The following is a 14,009-nucleotide window of genomic DNA, read 5'->3' on the forward strand; positions in this document are numbered from 1 at the left end:
AGATGTTCTTGTTGCTTCGTCTTGATTTCGACGCCACCGTCTCTCTAGCCGTAACTCCTGGGTATACCAAGGAGCCAGCTTAGAGTGGGGCGTAGAGGCCACTGTGGAGCGATCTCATCGATGGTCATGGAGAATAGGGCCCTGATCTCCTCCGGGAGCTCGTTCCACCAGGTAGGGGCCGCCACCGAAAAGGCCCCGGCCCTAGTAGCAGCTAGCCCGGCCTCCCTCGGGCCAGGGAGGGTCAACCAATTTTGAGACCCAGACCGTAGTGCTCTCTGGGGTATATACAGGGAAAGGCGGTCCCGTAGGTATGCTGGACCCCAGCCATATAGGGCTTTAAAGGTAAGAACCAGCACTTTAAAGCGGATTCAGTATGCTATTGGCAGCCAGTGCAGTGTCCTCAGAACAGGCTGGATGTGCTCACATTTAGGGAGACCCATCAACAACCTGGCCGCAGCAATCTGCACTAGCTGCAGTTTCTGGATCCATGACAAAGGCAGCCCCATATAGAGAGCGTTACAGTATCTAGTCTCGAGGTGACCATTGCGTGGATCACTGTAGCCAGGTCAGCACGGTCAAGGAGGTGAACCAACTGCCTAATCAGCCTCAAATGATAACAGGCTGACTTGGCAGTGGTGGCTACCTGGGCCTCCATGGTAAGGGAGGAATCCAGGAGCACTCCCGAACTCCAAACCTCCAGCGCAGGGACCAGTGAGCCTCCCAGACCAGGCCAGTACAGTCAATGCCCGTGATCCTCAGAGGCAGAAGTGCCCTAAAGGAGTACGCCTCCCGGATAAATAATGCCACTCTCCCCCTGGCCCCTAGTCCGAGATTGGTGAAGGACTGAGAACCCAGGGGGGCAATTCTGCTGTAGCAAGGAATCCCTAAGGACCATGGTCGTATTATTTATGGACCTGGCGTTACATGTAAAAAGGTTCATAAATACTGGGTTGGAGTACATGCTTTCTTACAGTCAGTGTTGAATATTACAATACCTTTTAAGCCAGAGATATTTGTTAAACTGTTTACCAGATGACTTAGATAAGAACCATAGATATTTTATTTTACATGTTATAACAGCAGCCAGAATTTTATTAGTGAAGACATGGAGGTCATTGAAGATCCCAACACTGTATGAGTTGATAATGAAGATTATGAAATGTGCTGAAATGGACAGACTGACAAATATATTAAAAGGAGAAATGGAAGAATTTATGGGACCATGGAGGGCATTTTATGACTGGCTAAGTCTTAAATAAGATTAAATGAAGAATAATAAGCATGATGGATATAGTAGCTGTGAAGCTCTAATGAGAAGATGTGCATACAAAATGTTAAATTGGATTGTTTATATATATATTTCTGTATCTTTCCTTTTCCCTTCTTTCCCCTTTCCCTTTTTCTGGGCATAAACTAATAACATTATTTTTTAAAAAAACACAAGGATCGAGAAGATGTGCGGGAAATCGGGGGGAGCAGTGGGTCACTCGCTGAATAGTGTGAAATTAACCAATGCAAACAGAAGAGCAAGGGCGGCACAGCTGCTTGTGGAGAATCGGTCCAAGTGGCTTTACCAGTATTCTGCTGCCCATTCCTATGTATGTTTCTCCTTCCTGTTAGTAAGTTTTGTCTGCAGAACTACCCATGAACATATCTTGTAAGCTTCAGTCCTTGCTGTGTCCCTGCCTGTTCTCCTTTGCTCCCAAGCCCTGTTGCTCCTTCTATTTGGGACATTATTTTTTCCTCACAAATATGAATAGACTGTATGTGATACAGGTTATTGGAGGGCTCAAAGGAAATTGTCTCACAACTGACCTCAGTGAGTCAGAGATAAGCATTAAATTAACATCACGTCTCAGTAGGATCATGACTGGGCACCATAAATAATACTGATGCCAGCCAGTGGACCTGAATACCTAACATAGAACATCGTTCAGTGCATACAGATACATCTTGTGACATCAGTACACACAAACAAGTGCCCTTTCTCCAAAGCAGTGAGCATTTGTGACTTTATGAAATAAATCAGTGTGGCTGATTTGCGGATTATACTGCAAAGGATCCATAAAACTGGTAGAGGAAAAATCAAAGCCTGGATGAAAAGCTGCAAAATACAAGGGTGTTTTTTTGTTTTGTTTTGTTTTAATGGCAAACAAGATTCCCAGAGGTGCAGCAAAGATTCTGCAGGCAAACTACTTATGATGTACTGCTTCCTCTGTGATCTGATCTTGTATGTGTTTGATCTCTACATGAGAACAATATAGGCTGACTGCTGCTTCTTGTATTTCATAGCTTTTTGGCCACACAATTAACATTTCTGTGTGTGTTTGTGTATGTGAGAGAGAGAACAGTACTTCATGCATTGGATTCACTAGGCTGTAATTCATGAAAGTTGACTTAATAGTTTTCCAAAAAGAGACTAGAATTCACCATAAGCTGCTGTTTGGTATGTTGTCCTTTGTGTGTGTGTGTGAGAGAGAGAGTAAGGGCACCAAAGCATTCCCTAATCGAATCCTTGTGAAGATAATTATGGGTTAAATTTGAGAAGTAAGTGATGTACAATAGTGCATAGTGAAGAGGAGGAAAGCAGTTGTTCATACATTTTGCATCATTGCTTAATACAGTTTTACCATTTATATATTTATTACTTGTACATTCCACTTTTCTTACAGGGATTTTGAGGTGGTATGCATAGCATTTTGAGGTAGTCTCTCATCTCATAGTGTAGCAAAGAAATACTTATTCCTCTTGAATTTATACTGTGTAAGAAGGCTGTACAAAATATTCTGTTTAGTTAATAAAATGCTTCAGTAGAAAACAAGCAACTTAAATGTCATTCAGAAATACTGCCTAATAATGGGATTATTTTCTAATATGCTAATTTATAGTCACCCATTTATAAACTTGCCTTACAAAAATGGTTTCATTGTAACCGAAAGCTGCTCAAGTGAGTGATGTTTAAAGAACTAATATCAGCAGTGTCTCCCTGATGTATATCTGTGGGGAGCAGGGAAGTTGCCTACATTCAGTAGGTATGTGACAACAATGGAAAAAATAAAACTCATGGTTGTATGGAAAGACCCTCCTGGTGCAATACAGGAAGGTTTACATGTATTGAAGAAAGGTGGTGGTGTTGTTTTTTAAGAGAGATGGAATTTATACTTATTGATGCTAATGAAAATTTAATCCACCTAATCCCCCCCCCCGATATTATGGTTCTAAAATACCTGGCTATGTTTGCAGAGCTGTACCAATGAGTTACCAATGTCTCGTTCTTCTTGCTTGGATCAGATTGTTGCCAGGCTTGGATCAGATTGCTGTTTAAATGCAGTTTGCCACAATTTTCACCTTATTTTTTTCTTTACCAGTTACTGATGGATATGAGCACACATGCATATTGATAAAATTGCAGCTCAAAAGCAGGAATCCTGATGTGATTGCTGTGAAGTTTCTTCTTGCATGGTGTTTTAATCAGTTTGCATCTGTGTTTAGGAACATCTGTAAATTTTAGGGAAACAAAAGAGACAGTACTGAAAATGACAGAAAACTTCTCATTCACCAATTCTGGAATTAGTTTTAGAAATTCTCTGACTTAACCCAGAATGCAAGCAGGTCAGAACATGCATAGAAAGGAAAGGGGATAGCAACTACTCCTTAAGTCTGTTTTTTGTTTGCTTATTAGTTTTCAACATCCAAAAATTATAGTATGGAAAAGATTTGTCTGAGATTTTCATCAATGAAAAATAAAAGCTACTGATGAGGGTTTGTTGCCTGTTTCATATCCTCTTTCCTTTGCTTCCTTACAGTGTTGCTAAGAACCACAAACAAAATCTAATGACTGTCGCAAATCTGGGAGTTGTTTTCGGACCAACGTTAATGCGGCCACAAGAAGAAACAGTTGCTGCAATTATGGACATCAAGTTCCAAAACATTGTGGTTGAGATCTTAATAGAAAATCACGAAAAGGTAACTTCTCCATAAATGTGCCGATTCTTCTCCTTTTCATAACCTGCTGTTTACAAATGCTTTGGAGCCCAGTGCATGTTGTCTCAACTGGCTTTCTTCACAAGCTTGCTGAAGGAAAGAAAGGGCAAAATCCATGGTGAGGAACTGGCTCTCATGCACCTGATATCTTGTGTCCAACTTACATTTATGTTGCAATATTAAATGTTTCAGGATGTGTATACCTTGACAGTTTGTCAGTGGAAAATGTATATACCTAAAAATGTAACCTATTCTCCATCCTGAAGAAATCAGTCTTGTAACTGCACAAAATTGTCATTGCCGCACAATTATCCTGATCTGTATTTTTTAAAAAAAATCTGATCCCATTTACCTTTATGGTACGTTTTTCCAATTTCCTGTTTGAGGAACAGCTGTGAGGATTTTTGTTTTCAGTTTTGATCTCTGCATTATTCCGTATGTTCACAAAAAAACCTTCTATTGTCTCAGTGGTCACATTCTACTCATGGCCCCAAGAATCCAATTTAAAAAAGAATAATTGGGAAGTTCATTTTACACAGAGCTTTTAGGAAATAATGACTGAAAAATAACTGGTGGGCGCTCTAACAAGTGTGATATCAGTTGGGAAAGAAAGAAGACCACCTATTAAAAAATCTATAAATAATCAGAAGAGCCATTCTGCTGTGAAAAGTAGTGGATTGTGCTATCTTTCATGGCTGGATAATGTTTTTGTTTTATTTTTAAAGAATCAATAATTGGATGACACTTCATGTACTACATCTGTCATGTTCTCATCTTCACTTTCAGCCTTTAGTGTACAATGTGCTGTGTTACGTGGGCACTCATTTTTTTTCTTTCATGGGTTTCATTTTGCTAAAAGCTGTTGCTCTTTCGAAGGATAATTATTGGCAACTGATCTCTAAAATGGTTTGTGTTGGTTTTAGGGTGATTTACCTGAGATATGGAACAGGCATTTTAAAGAACACCACCAATTCTGCAAGATGCTTACATACTAAACTAAACAAAACTGTGGATTACCGTCTTGACATAGATTCACTTTTTACAAATATGAGGGGGGAGATAGTAAAAGTGGTAGACAATCTGCTTGAAAGTAACCAGCAGAGCTAATTAATGTATTGTGCCTCTGTTTCATAACATGTCTTAATTTGAACCAGTTTAAGTTAATAAGCAAACATAGTAATCAAATACACCAAACTCACCTACACCTTTCTCAGTTGCTTTTGGAAGTTCTGTATCAGTGACTAACAGCACAAACCAGAGGACTGCTGCAGTAATGGTGGTCTAATGCAAAAGTGGTGCCACTGGTCCATTCCCTGTGGACATGCCACAGAGATAAATAACTGTACACACCCCATCCCCAAGACACAGATGGCACAGCAAGTACACTGGAGTCCATAGCAACCCCAGCAACACCCACCAATCAGAAAACTGCAGCTGATGACATCCCTGTGAGTGGCATACACAGGCGCGGCCAGTCACCACCCATCAATCCGACCCACTGCCTCTCCATGCCACAGTACTACCGCCGTCATTCATGAAGAGCTAGCAGACGGGGGAGGAAAAGCACAGCAACAGTCGAACCCCAACAGAGGCAAATGGCCTAAGCACCCCTGTTGTGTACCCGGAGAAACCGCGCACGCGGTCGCGTCCACACGTGGCCATGCAAATGGCCCAAGCTTCGCTTCCAGAGACAATAGCCTGAATGGAACCTAGGGCGCGCCTATCGGATGGCTAGGATCCGAGAATGGACCTATGGGACTTGGGTGCACTGTAAATATCCTATCACGTGTGTGTGTGTGTGTGTGTGTGTGTTGGGTGTGGTTTGCCACGAGGATATAAGCCGGCCTCTGGCCCGGCTACTTCATCTCCTGTTCTCCTGTATATAATAAAGTATGAGCTGAAATCACTCCTCCATGCATCAGTCTCAGTACTTTATCCCCCCAAGCCCATAGGGGAGAGGTATCCGTGTGGCAGACAGGAACCACACAAACCCTATGCCATGAAAAACAAAAGAAGAAAGACAAGAAAGAGAGAGAGAGGTGAGGTCCAAACCCACAGCCTTCACATTCACAACTAGCAAGCTAATCACAGGGCCAAGAGGGTAGGTCCAAAGGAGCCATTCTAACAGTCAATAGCTGTGAGGTCACCATCAGCCTGATGGCACCAGGCAGAGACCATTGTCCAGACAGGCATGGCTCAGTGGGAAGGCACTGGGATAGTATGGCCAAGCCTCTTGGTTCAGTCACCACACGGAGAGATGGTGAGAGACAGGCAAAAACCTTGGCGCTGACAGTCCGCCCCTGCAAACCACAAAAGGGAGAATGGGATGGTGCAGCTGATGGACTGTTTTGGAGATCTATTGTTTTGTCAGGGATCCTAGTCTCTCCATGCTATAGCAGCCACATGCACCTTCAGACCACTCAGCAGCTTGTTCCAAATGCAAGCTGTACATACCAACCAGCAGAATGTGTGTGGTGGTGGGGAAGGGAGGACTAATATGTGGAGTCAGCCATCAAGGTGCCACTGGAACTTGCCATGTATTGCAGCTGAACAAAGAAGAAGTTCAGTGGCATCATAAAGACCAGCAGTAGTGATCCCAAAATGGCCATTCCTGAGTCAGAGCTCACACTCTCGAAAGTGTGAAGGGGCAGCCTTAAAGAGGTTGTACAAGCATAGCTGCAGTGATGATGAGCAACACTAACACTGTGCCTACTACAGCTATGCTTGTGGGCCCCCACCCAGGTTTGTGGTTCCACCCCATGCTGGGGTCCACACAGGGAACCCCTTCCCTTGAGGCGCATGCTTTAGCCATCCAAATGATGCAGATCCCATGAGGAAGTGCTCTGCAACTACTCCATCTGCTGTTGCTCTGCAGGGCTACAATCCTGCAAGGCAATAAGTCCCATGGTAGCTTGTTCCACTGAGCCACTAAGCACAGTTGGGTGGCTGCCAGGCATCCCAATCCACAGTTGTATCCTGTTCCCCACCTGGGGGGAGGGGGTGCCCTGGAAAAGGAATATGTTGATAGCCCAGTATGGGGGTTCCAGCATCCTTATTCCCTCTTCAGAGTGAACTCTCACAAGTGCAGTTTCCTGAGAGAATGTCCCAGTGCATGACAGGGGGCGTGGTGCCAGGTGGGCCTGGATCAGGTTGTCCCCATGCACATCCATTGTGAGCCTTGGGTGTGGGAGCCAGCATTCTTGGGGTGACACCCAGACTTATGCAAGGAGAATGAGGGAGGCAGACTTCCAGCTGGGGCAGCTGGATACCCACCCCTGCTCACCTATCACTGTGTGGCCATCCCCTTTGGGTTGAACCTCTGGAGAATGGGGTACCAGTTAGGGTTCTGAAATGAGATACATTAACCACACAGCATGGACTTTGCTCTCCCTATTGGGTGTTAGCTAAGTGTTCCCTCAGTGGTGTTCAGTGTCCTCTGTCTCCCACACCAAAGTGTAATGCTTTGGCTCTAAGTGGACACATTGCATACCTTTGAGAAAGAGTTTTGTGGTGTTCACCCTACCTACTAAACTATGAGGTATTCTGGCTGGGGTTTATACAGTGCTGAGAGGGTTGTGATTGGGTTCAGGGGGGCTGGCCACTGCTGGGGAAAGCGGTAATTGGGTGCAGCCGTAGCTGGCACCTGTGTTCTGTTGTGGCTTTTAGGGAGGAAACACCTTGGGGAGCATACTTGGCCATTTCCATTGTATAGGTGCCAGTAGGCTGCACCATGTTTTTTGATGGTGTAGCTTTTCACTGGATTGGGGGGAGGGCATTGCTCAGCTGAGGTGGCTTAGGGAGCCAACTAACTCCTGCCATACCCTGGGTTTGCCCCTTTCCCTGCCAGTGCAGTGGCTTGCACTGGATTTGTTCCACTGCATTGCCACACCAGCACTCAGTGAGGGTGCTCCACCAGCATATCTTGGAGATAGACTGACATAGCACCTAGTCAGCTCCTTGTGCACTTTCACGCCCCCCCTTCTGGATTGCACTGTAAAAGTGAGATCCTAAGCAGAGTTACACAAAACGATTTTAGTATTTGACTGTTGGGTTGGCTGTGTTGTAGTCTATTCAATAGAAAAATGCAGTTGAGCTTCTGGTTTTGGCGTTCGCTATGGCAGTCAGTCTCCTGGACCTCCGGGAGATGATTGCTAGAACCTGTGGCTAGGAGGGGGTGTGATTGTCCGCATCCCCCACGGAACCCTTGCTAATAGGTTCCAAGCCATGGGGCGCTAGACGGCTTCTCCACCGGCGATCCTGCTGGTGAAGGGGGGGCCATCCATGCCCCGACGGTCCTGCCGTGGAGTTTCCAGATGGAACTACAAGTGCACACCGGATCAAGCACCAGGTGATCTAGAGATTTGGCAACATAAGCGAAATGGAAATCGTCTAATCATTGAACAGTGAGTTAAGTTGAAGCGAGAACACCAAAAACACCAAAAAGAGCGAAAGCCGCCCTGCGGGAAGCGGGGGGGGGGGAGGACTCTCCTCCGATAAGACAGACTTAAAGCGAATTCTATCATTAAAGTGGGGGGGAACAGGCTTTCAAAGTGAAAAAGACTGAAATAAAAGACTTTTCAGAACTTACCAAGTGTAACTGAGAACTTTAGGGACTGTGGTAACTTTTGACAAAAAGTAAACAATTCCTCAAAAATGGCGCCTCCTACGAGGAAAGAGGAGAAGGAGAAGATAGTGAAAGCTAAGGCTACCGAAAATGCCAGCCCAGCAAGTGTTGTGCCCAGACAGGACACAAACTGAGACTTTCAATGGATATTAAATGAAGCACTATGCCCTCTGCTGGAACAAGTGACAGAGATATAGCGAAAGCTGGATATGCAGCAAGCTCAAATTAACGAGACTGTCAAAAAAAAGACCAAATGGACCAGCAACTTAAATTGAGGAAGCCAAAGGAGAAAAAAAATACTGTAATCTGAAGTTAAAAAAATGTTTAAAATAAGCTTTCTTGGGCTTTTTATGAAGTCATAGTAGACGATGTTTAAGTATGAGCAGAAGTTTAATAGAAAGACGATGAACATGTTCAATGATTTTATACGAATACCTAGCTATATAAGCTTGTAATCCTGTTAAAGCAATTTCCATGACACCCACTCTTGGGTTTTTAGAGGATTCTTTTCTTTATCCCTATAGTTTGTAGACCCTTCCTTATTTTTTCATGTAGTGTTTAGTTACAGAAAATGCAATTAAAAAATCCCCTTTGGGGGGCCAAAAAAAAAATGCAGGTGATTTGAGTCATTTCTAGTTTAGCACTGCAATTGCGTTTCCCCTGAGCAAACACGGTGATTGTCCTGTGTAATGTCTTTGTCCTTTCATTGGGAAGAAATATGGCACTGAATGTTTCTAATTTAATTTGGCATGATTAGATAATTCACATGGGCTTCAGTTACATTTACTAAGATCACAAATGGTATCCAGAAAAGTAAAATCACGGAGAAAGGGTAATAAACAATACTGCATTAACTAGTTTGGAGAAATGCTCGGAATGGGTTTGTGCATGGCTTTCTGTATATTTCTCCTGATTCCATCTGCCAGGGTTAGAATGCCAAAAGCTAACAGAGTGCCACACACGTTCCACATAATTTATTAGCTTTAAGTTTGTCTTCCTGTTATATGTTTGTTATGTGTTATATATATTGGAGAGGATGCCTCTTCCCCCTATACAAGGATAATTCCTAAAGAACATTGGAGATATCTCTTCTGTAGATCCCTTCAAGGGTTATTGATGTCCATCTAAATGAAGTTGCCTAGAGCAGTACCACAGCCAATTCCTGAAAGAAGGAACTGGAATGTGCATAGTTTGTTCTACACCTATTGGGATGAAGATGGCACAGTTAAAGCCACACTATGCCAAAATTTATACAGTTGGCAATTTATCAGCTGCACATCTGTGGGAAGGGACTGGCTTGGTTTTCTTACCAATAATTAACCTTCTGGGTGGGTCTCTTGTCACTACCTGTACACTGCATATTGTTTTAGGATGAGATTGGTAACCTGACTCATTATCTGAGTTCAAAGCTTTCTGTTGAAATATGTAAACTTGCAGGTTAGAATATGCTTTAGCAAACTAAACATTAAGTTTTGCTTAATCACGTTCTGTTACTTTAATCTCTCTGAATCTAGTAAAATGACCCTTATAACTTACAATGGTGTTACTTAACGCTGATGTATACGTCTCAAGCTATTCTCCCTTTCCAAGACATGTAACTAGCTATAGGGAAGATGTGGCAGTGATTTGAAGTTCTTTGATGTGAATTGGGATGTCAAAGACTGGAAAGGAAGTGTATGCATTGTTCTTACACCTTTCTCCCTATTTGGAAGTATCAGCTCTTCTGCAATAAATAGTTGTAATTAATTTAAGCGTGTTTTAGATAGGCTGGTAGATAGTGCTGGGGAGGAGCCAGTGGTCATGGTGCATGTCGGCACCAACGATGTGGGGAAATGCAGTCGTGAGGTCCTGGAGGAGAAATTTAGGCTGCTGGGCAGGAAACTTAGGTCCAGGACCTCCAAGGTAGCCTTCTCAGAAGTGTTACCTGTTCCACGCGCAGGGCCGGAGAGACAGGCAGAGATCAGGAGTCTCAATGCGTGGATGAGACGATGGTGTAGGGGGGAAGGGTTCAGGTTTGTTAGGCACTGGGATACTTTTTGGAACAAGAGGGAGCTGTACAGGCGAGACGGTCTCCACTTGTCCCAAGAAGGAACCAGGCTGCTGGCACTTAAAATCAAAAAGGTGGCAGAGCAGCTTTTAAACTGAATATTGGGGGAAAGCCGACAGGAGATGAAAAGTCTCTGGTTCGGGTTGGCTCATCTCAGAGAGATGAGGGGGTACCTGTTGCTTTTCTACAGGGAGGTGGATTGAAATTGTCCACAGAGGCCATGGCTGGTGACATGGACTGCCGGACAACGACTCGAGATAGCAAGAGGAAGGATGCAGGCTTAACTTGTAAGGGAAATTACAGCTGTTTCTATACAAATGCTAGAAGTGTCCGAGGTAAAATCGGGGAGTTGGAGTGCTTGGTGAGGGAGGGAAAAATAGACATTGTGGGTATTTCTGAAACTTGGTGGGATGAGGAAAATCAGTGGGACACAGTGATTCCCGGTTATATATTATATCGGAAGGATAGGGGGGGAAGGGTTGGAGGTGGGGTAGCTCTGTATGTCAGAGAGGGTATAAAGTCTAGAAAGATTGAGAGGCTAAGTGAATTGGATTCGCTTCTGGAAGTTCTATGGGTTGAAATAGGGGGGCCAAAAGGAAACTTAACACTGGGAGTTTGTTATCGCCCACCAGATCAAAAGATAGAGGAGGATTATAAAATGATGAATGCCTTAAAGATAGCAACTAGACAAAAACACTGTGTAATAATAGGTGATTTTAACTACCCACACATTGATTGGGTCAATATGTGTTCTAGCCGGGAAAAAGAGATTGAGTTTCTAGACACTCTAAATGACTGTGCTATGGAGCAGATGGTCACGGAACCTACCAGGGGAGAGGCGATCCTTGATTTGGTCCTAAGTAACACTCAAGACCTGGTGAGAGATGTAAAAGTGATTGCACCGCTTGGAAACAGTGATCATAATGTTGTTGAGTTCATCATTTGTACAAATAGAGAATTGGCCAAAAAGACTCACACAACCATTTTTAACTTTAAAAGGGGTAATTTCTCTGATATGAGGGGACACGTGGGGAGGAAACTGAAAGGAAAAGTAGAAAGGGTCAAAACAATTGGGGAAGCTTGGGATCTATTTAAAACTACGATCCTAGAAGCTCAAAAAATATATATTCCGCAGGTTAGGAAAGGCACAAACAGGTATAGGAAAAAGCCTGCATGGTTAACAAACAGAGTAATGGAGGCTGTAAAAAGTAAAAAGAATTCCTTTAAGCAGTGGAAAGCTAGTCACAGTGAGGCTGATAAAACGGAACACAGGCTATGGCAAATAAAATGCAAGTCTGAGGTCAGGCAGGCAAAAAGGGAATATGAGGAGCATATAGCAAAAAACGTAAAAACCAACAATAAAACTTTCTTCAAATACATTAGAAACAGGAAACCAGCCAGGGAGGCAGTGGGGCCCTTGGACGACCAAGGGGTAAAAGGAGTATTGAAGGATGATAGGGAAATGGCTGAGAAGCTAAATGCATTTTTTGCCTCCGTCTTCACTGTGGAAGATGAGAAGTGCTTGCCCACTCCAGAACCACTGATTTCAGGAGGGGTGTTGAAAGACCTGAGTCAGATTGAGGTGACGAGAGAGGAGGTCCTAAAACTGATAGACAACTTAAAAACTGAAAAATCACCAGGCCCAGATGGCATACATCCGAGAGTTCTGAAAGAACTCAAATGTGAACTTGTAGATCTCCTGACAAAGATATGTAATCTTTCCTTAAAATCTGCCTCCATTCCTGAGGATTGGAAGGTAGCTAATGTCACTCCCATCTTTAAAAAGGGTTCCAGAGGAGATCCGGGAAATTACAGGCCAGTCAGTCTGACGTCGATACCGGGTAAATTGGTGGAAACCATTATTAAGGAAAGAATTAGTAGGCACATAGATGAACAAAACCTATTGAGGCAGACTCAGCACGGTTTCTGTAAGGGAAGATCTTGTCTCACTAACCTGTTAGTGTTCTTTGAGGGGGTGAACAAACATGTGGACAAGGGGGATCCAATAGATATTATTTACCTTGACTTCCAGAAAGCTTTTGATAAAGTTCCTCATCAAAGGCTCCTAAGTAAGCTCAAAAATCATGGGATAGAAGGACAAGTCCTTTTATGGATCAAAAACTGGCTAGTTCATAGAAAACAGAGAGTGAGTGTAGGTGGGCAATTTTCTCAGTGGAGGGTGGTAAGCAGTGGGGTACCGCAGGGATCAGTACTTGGTCCACTGCTTTTTAACTTGTTCATTAATGATTTGGAGATGGGAGTAAGCAGTGAAGTGGCTAAATTTGCGGATGATACAAAGTTGTTCAGGGTGGTGAAAACCAGTGAGGATTGTGAGGCACTCCAAGGGGATCTGTCAAGGATGGGCGAGTGGGCGTCAACATGGCAAATGGGGTTCAATGTGGCCAAGTGCAAGGTGATGCACATTGGAGCCAAAAATCCTAAATATAAATACACATTGATGGGGTCTGAACTGGCAGAGACTGAGCAAGAGAGAGATCTTGGAGTTGTAGTGGATAACTCACTGAAAATGTCGAGACAGTGTGTGACTGCAATAAAGAAGGCCAATGCTATGCTGGGGATTATTAGGAAGGGTATTGAAAACAGATCAGCCAATATAATAATGCCCCTATATAAATCAATGGTGAGACCTCATTTGGAATACTGTGTGCAGTTCTGGGCACCACACCTTAAAAAGGATATTATAGCTTTGGAAAAAGTGCAGAAAAGGGCAACTCGAATGATAAAAGGGTTGGAACACTTTCCCTATGAGGAAAGGTTAAAGCGCTTAGGGCTCTTTAGCTTGGAGAAAAGACGACTGAGGGGTGACATGATCGAGGTTTATAAGATTATGCATGGGAAAGAGCAGGTAAAGAAAGAGGTACTTTTCTCCCTTTCTCACAATACAAGAACTCGTGGGCACTCCATGAAACTGCAGAGCGGTCGGGTTAGAACGGATAAAAGGAAGTACTTCTTCACCCAAAGAGTGATTAACACATGGAATTCACTGCCACAGGAAGTGGTGGGTGCTACAAGCATGGACGGCTTCAAAAGGGAATTAGATAAGCATATGGAGCAGAGGTCCATCAGTGGCTATTAGCCACAAGGTATAGCTAGGGGCTCTGGGGCAAGTGATGCTCTGTCTTCTTGGTGCTTGGGGGGGGGGTCAACAGTGGGAGGGCTTCTAATGTCCTGGCCCCACTGCTGGACCTCCTGATGGCACTGGTATTTCTGGCCACTGTGTGACACAGAGTGTTGGACTGGATGGGCCTTTGGCCTGATCCAACATTGGCGTCTCTTATGTTCTTATGTTCTTAAATGTAGGAGCAGGACCAGGGTACTTTAATCCATCAGGGA

General features: G+C 43.8%; 1 protein-coding gene across 1 annotated transcript in view; it reads left to right on the forward strand.

Annotated features, from left to right (window-relative positions):
- ARHGAP26 (Rho GTPase activating protein 26) overlaps positions 1-14,009 on the forward strand; it is a 456,611-nt gene that overhangs the window by 327,830 nt on the left and 114,772 nt on the right. The window contains exon 18 of the mRNA XM_015414327.1: positions 3,807-3,966. Coding sequence (XP_015269813.1) covers positions 3,807-3,966 — 160 coding nt within the window. The remainder of the gene's footprint in view (positions 1-3,806; positions 3,967-14,009) is intronic.

This window comes from Gekko japonicus, unplaced genomic scaffold (genome assembly GCF_001447785.1).
Source record: "Gekko japonicus isolate JY-2015 unplaced genomic scaffold, Gekko_japonicus_V1.1 scaffold96, whole genome shotgun sequence".
In the NCBI taxonomy this organism is placed as follows: Eukaryota; Metazoa; Chordata; class Lepidosauria; order Squamata; family Gekkonidae; genus Gekko; species Gekko japonicus.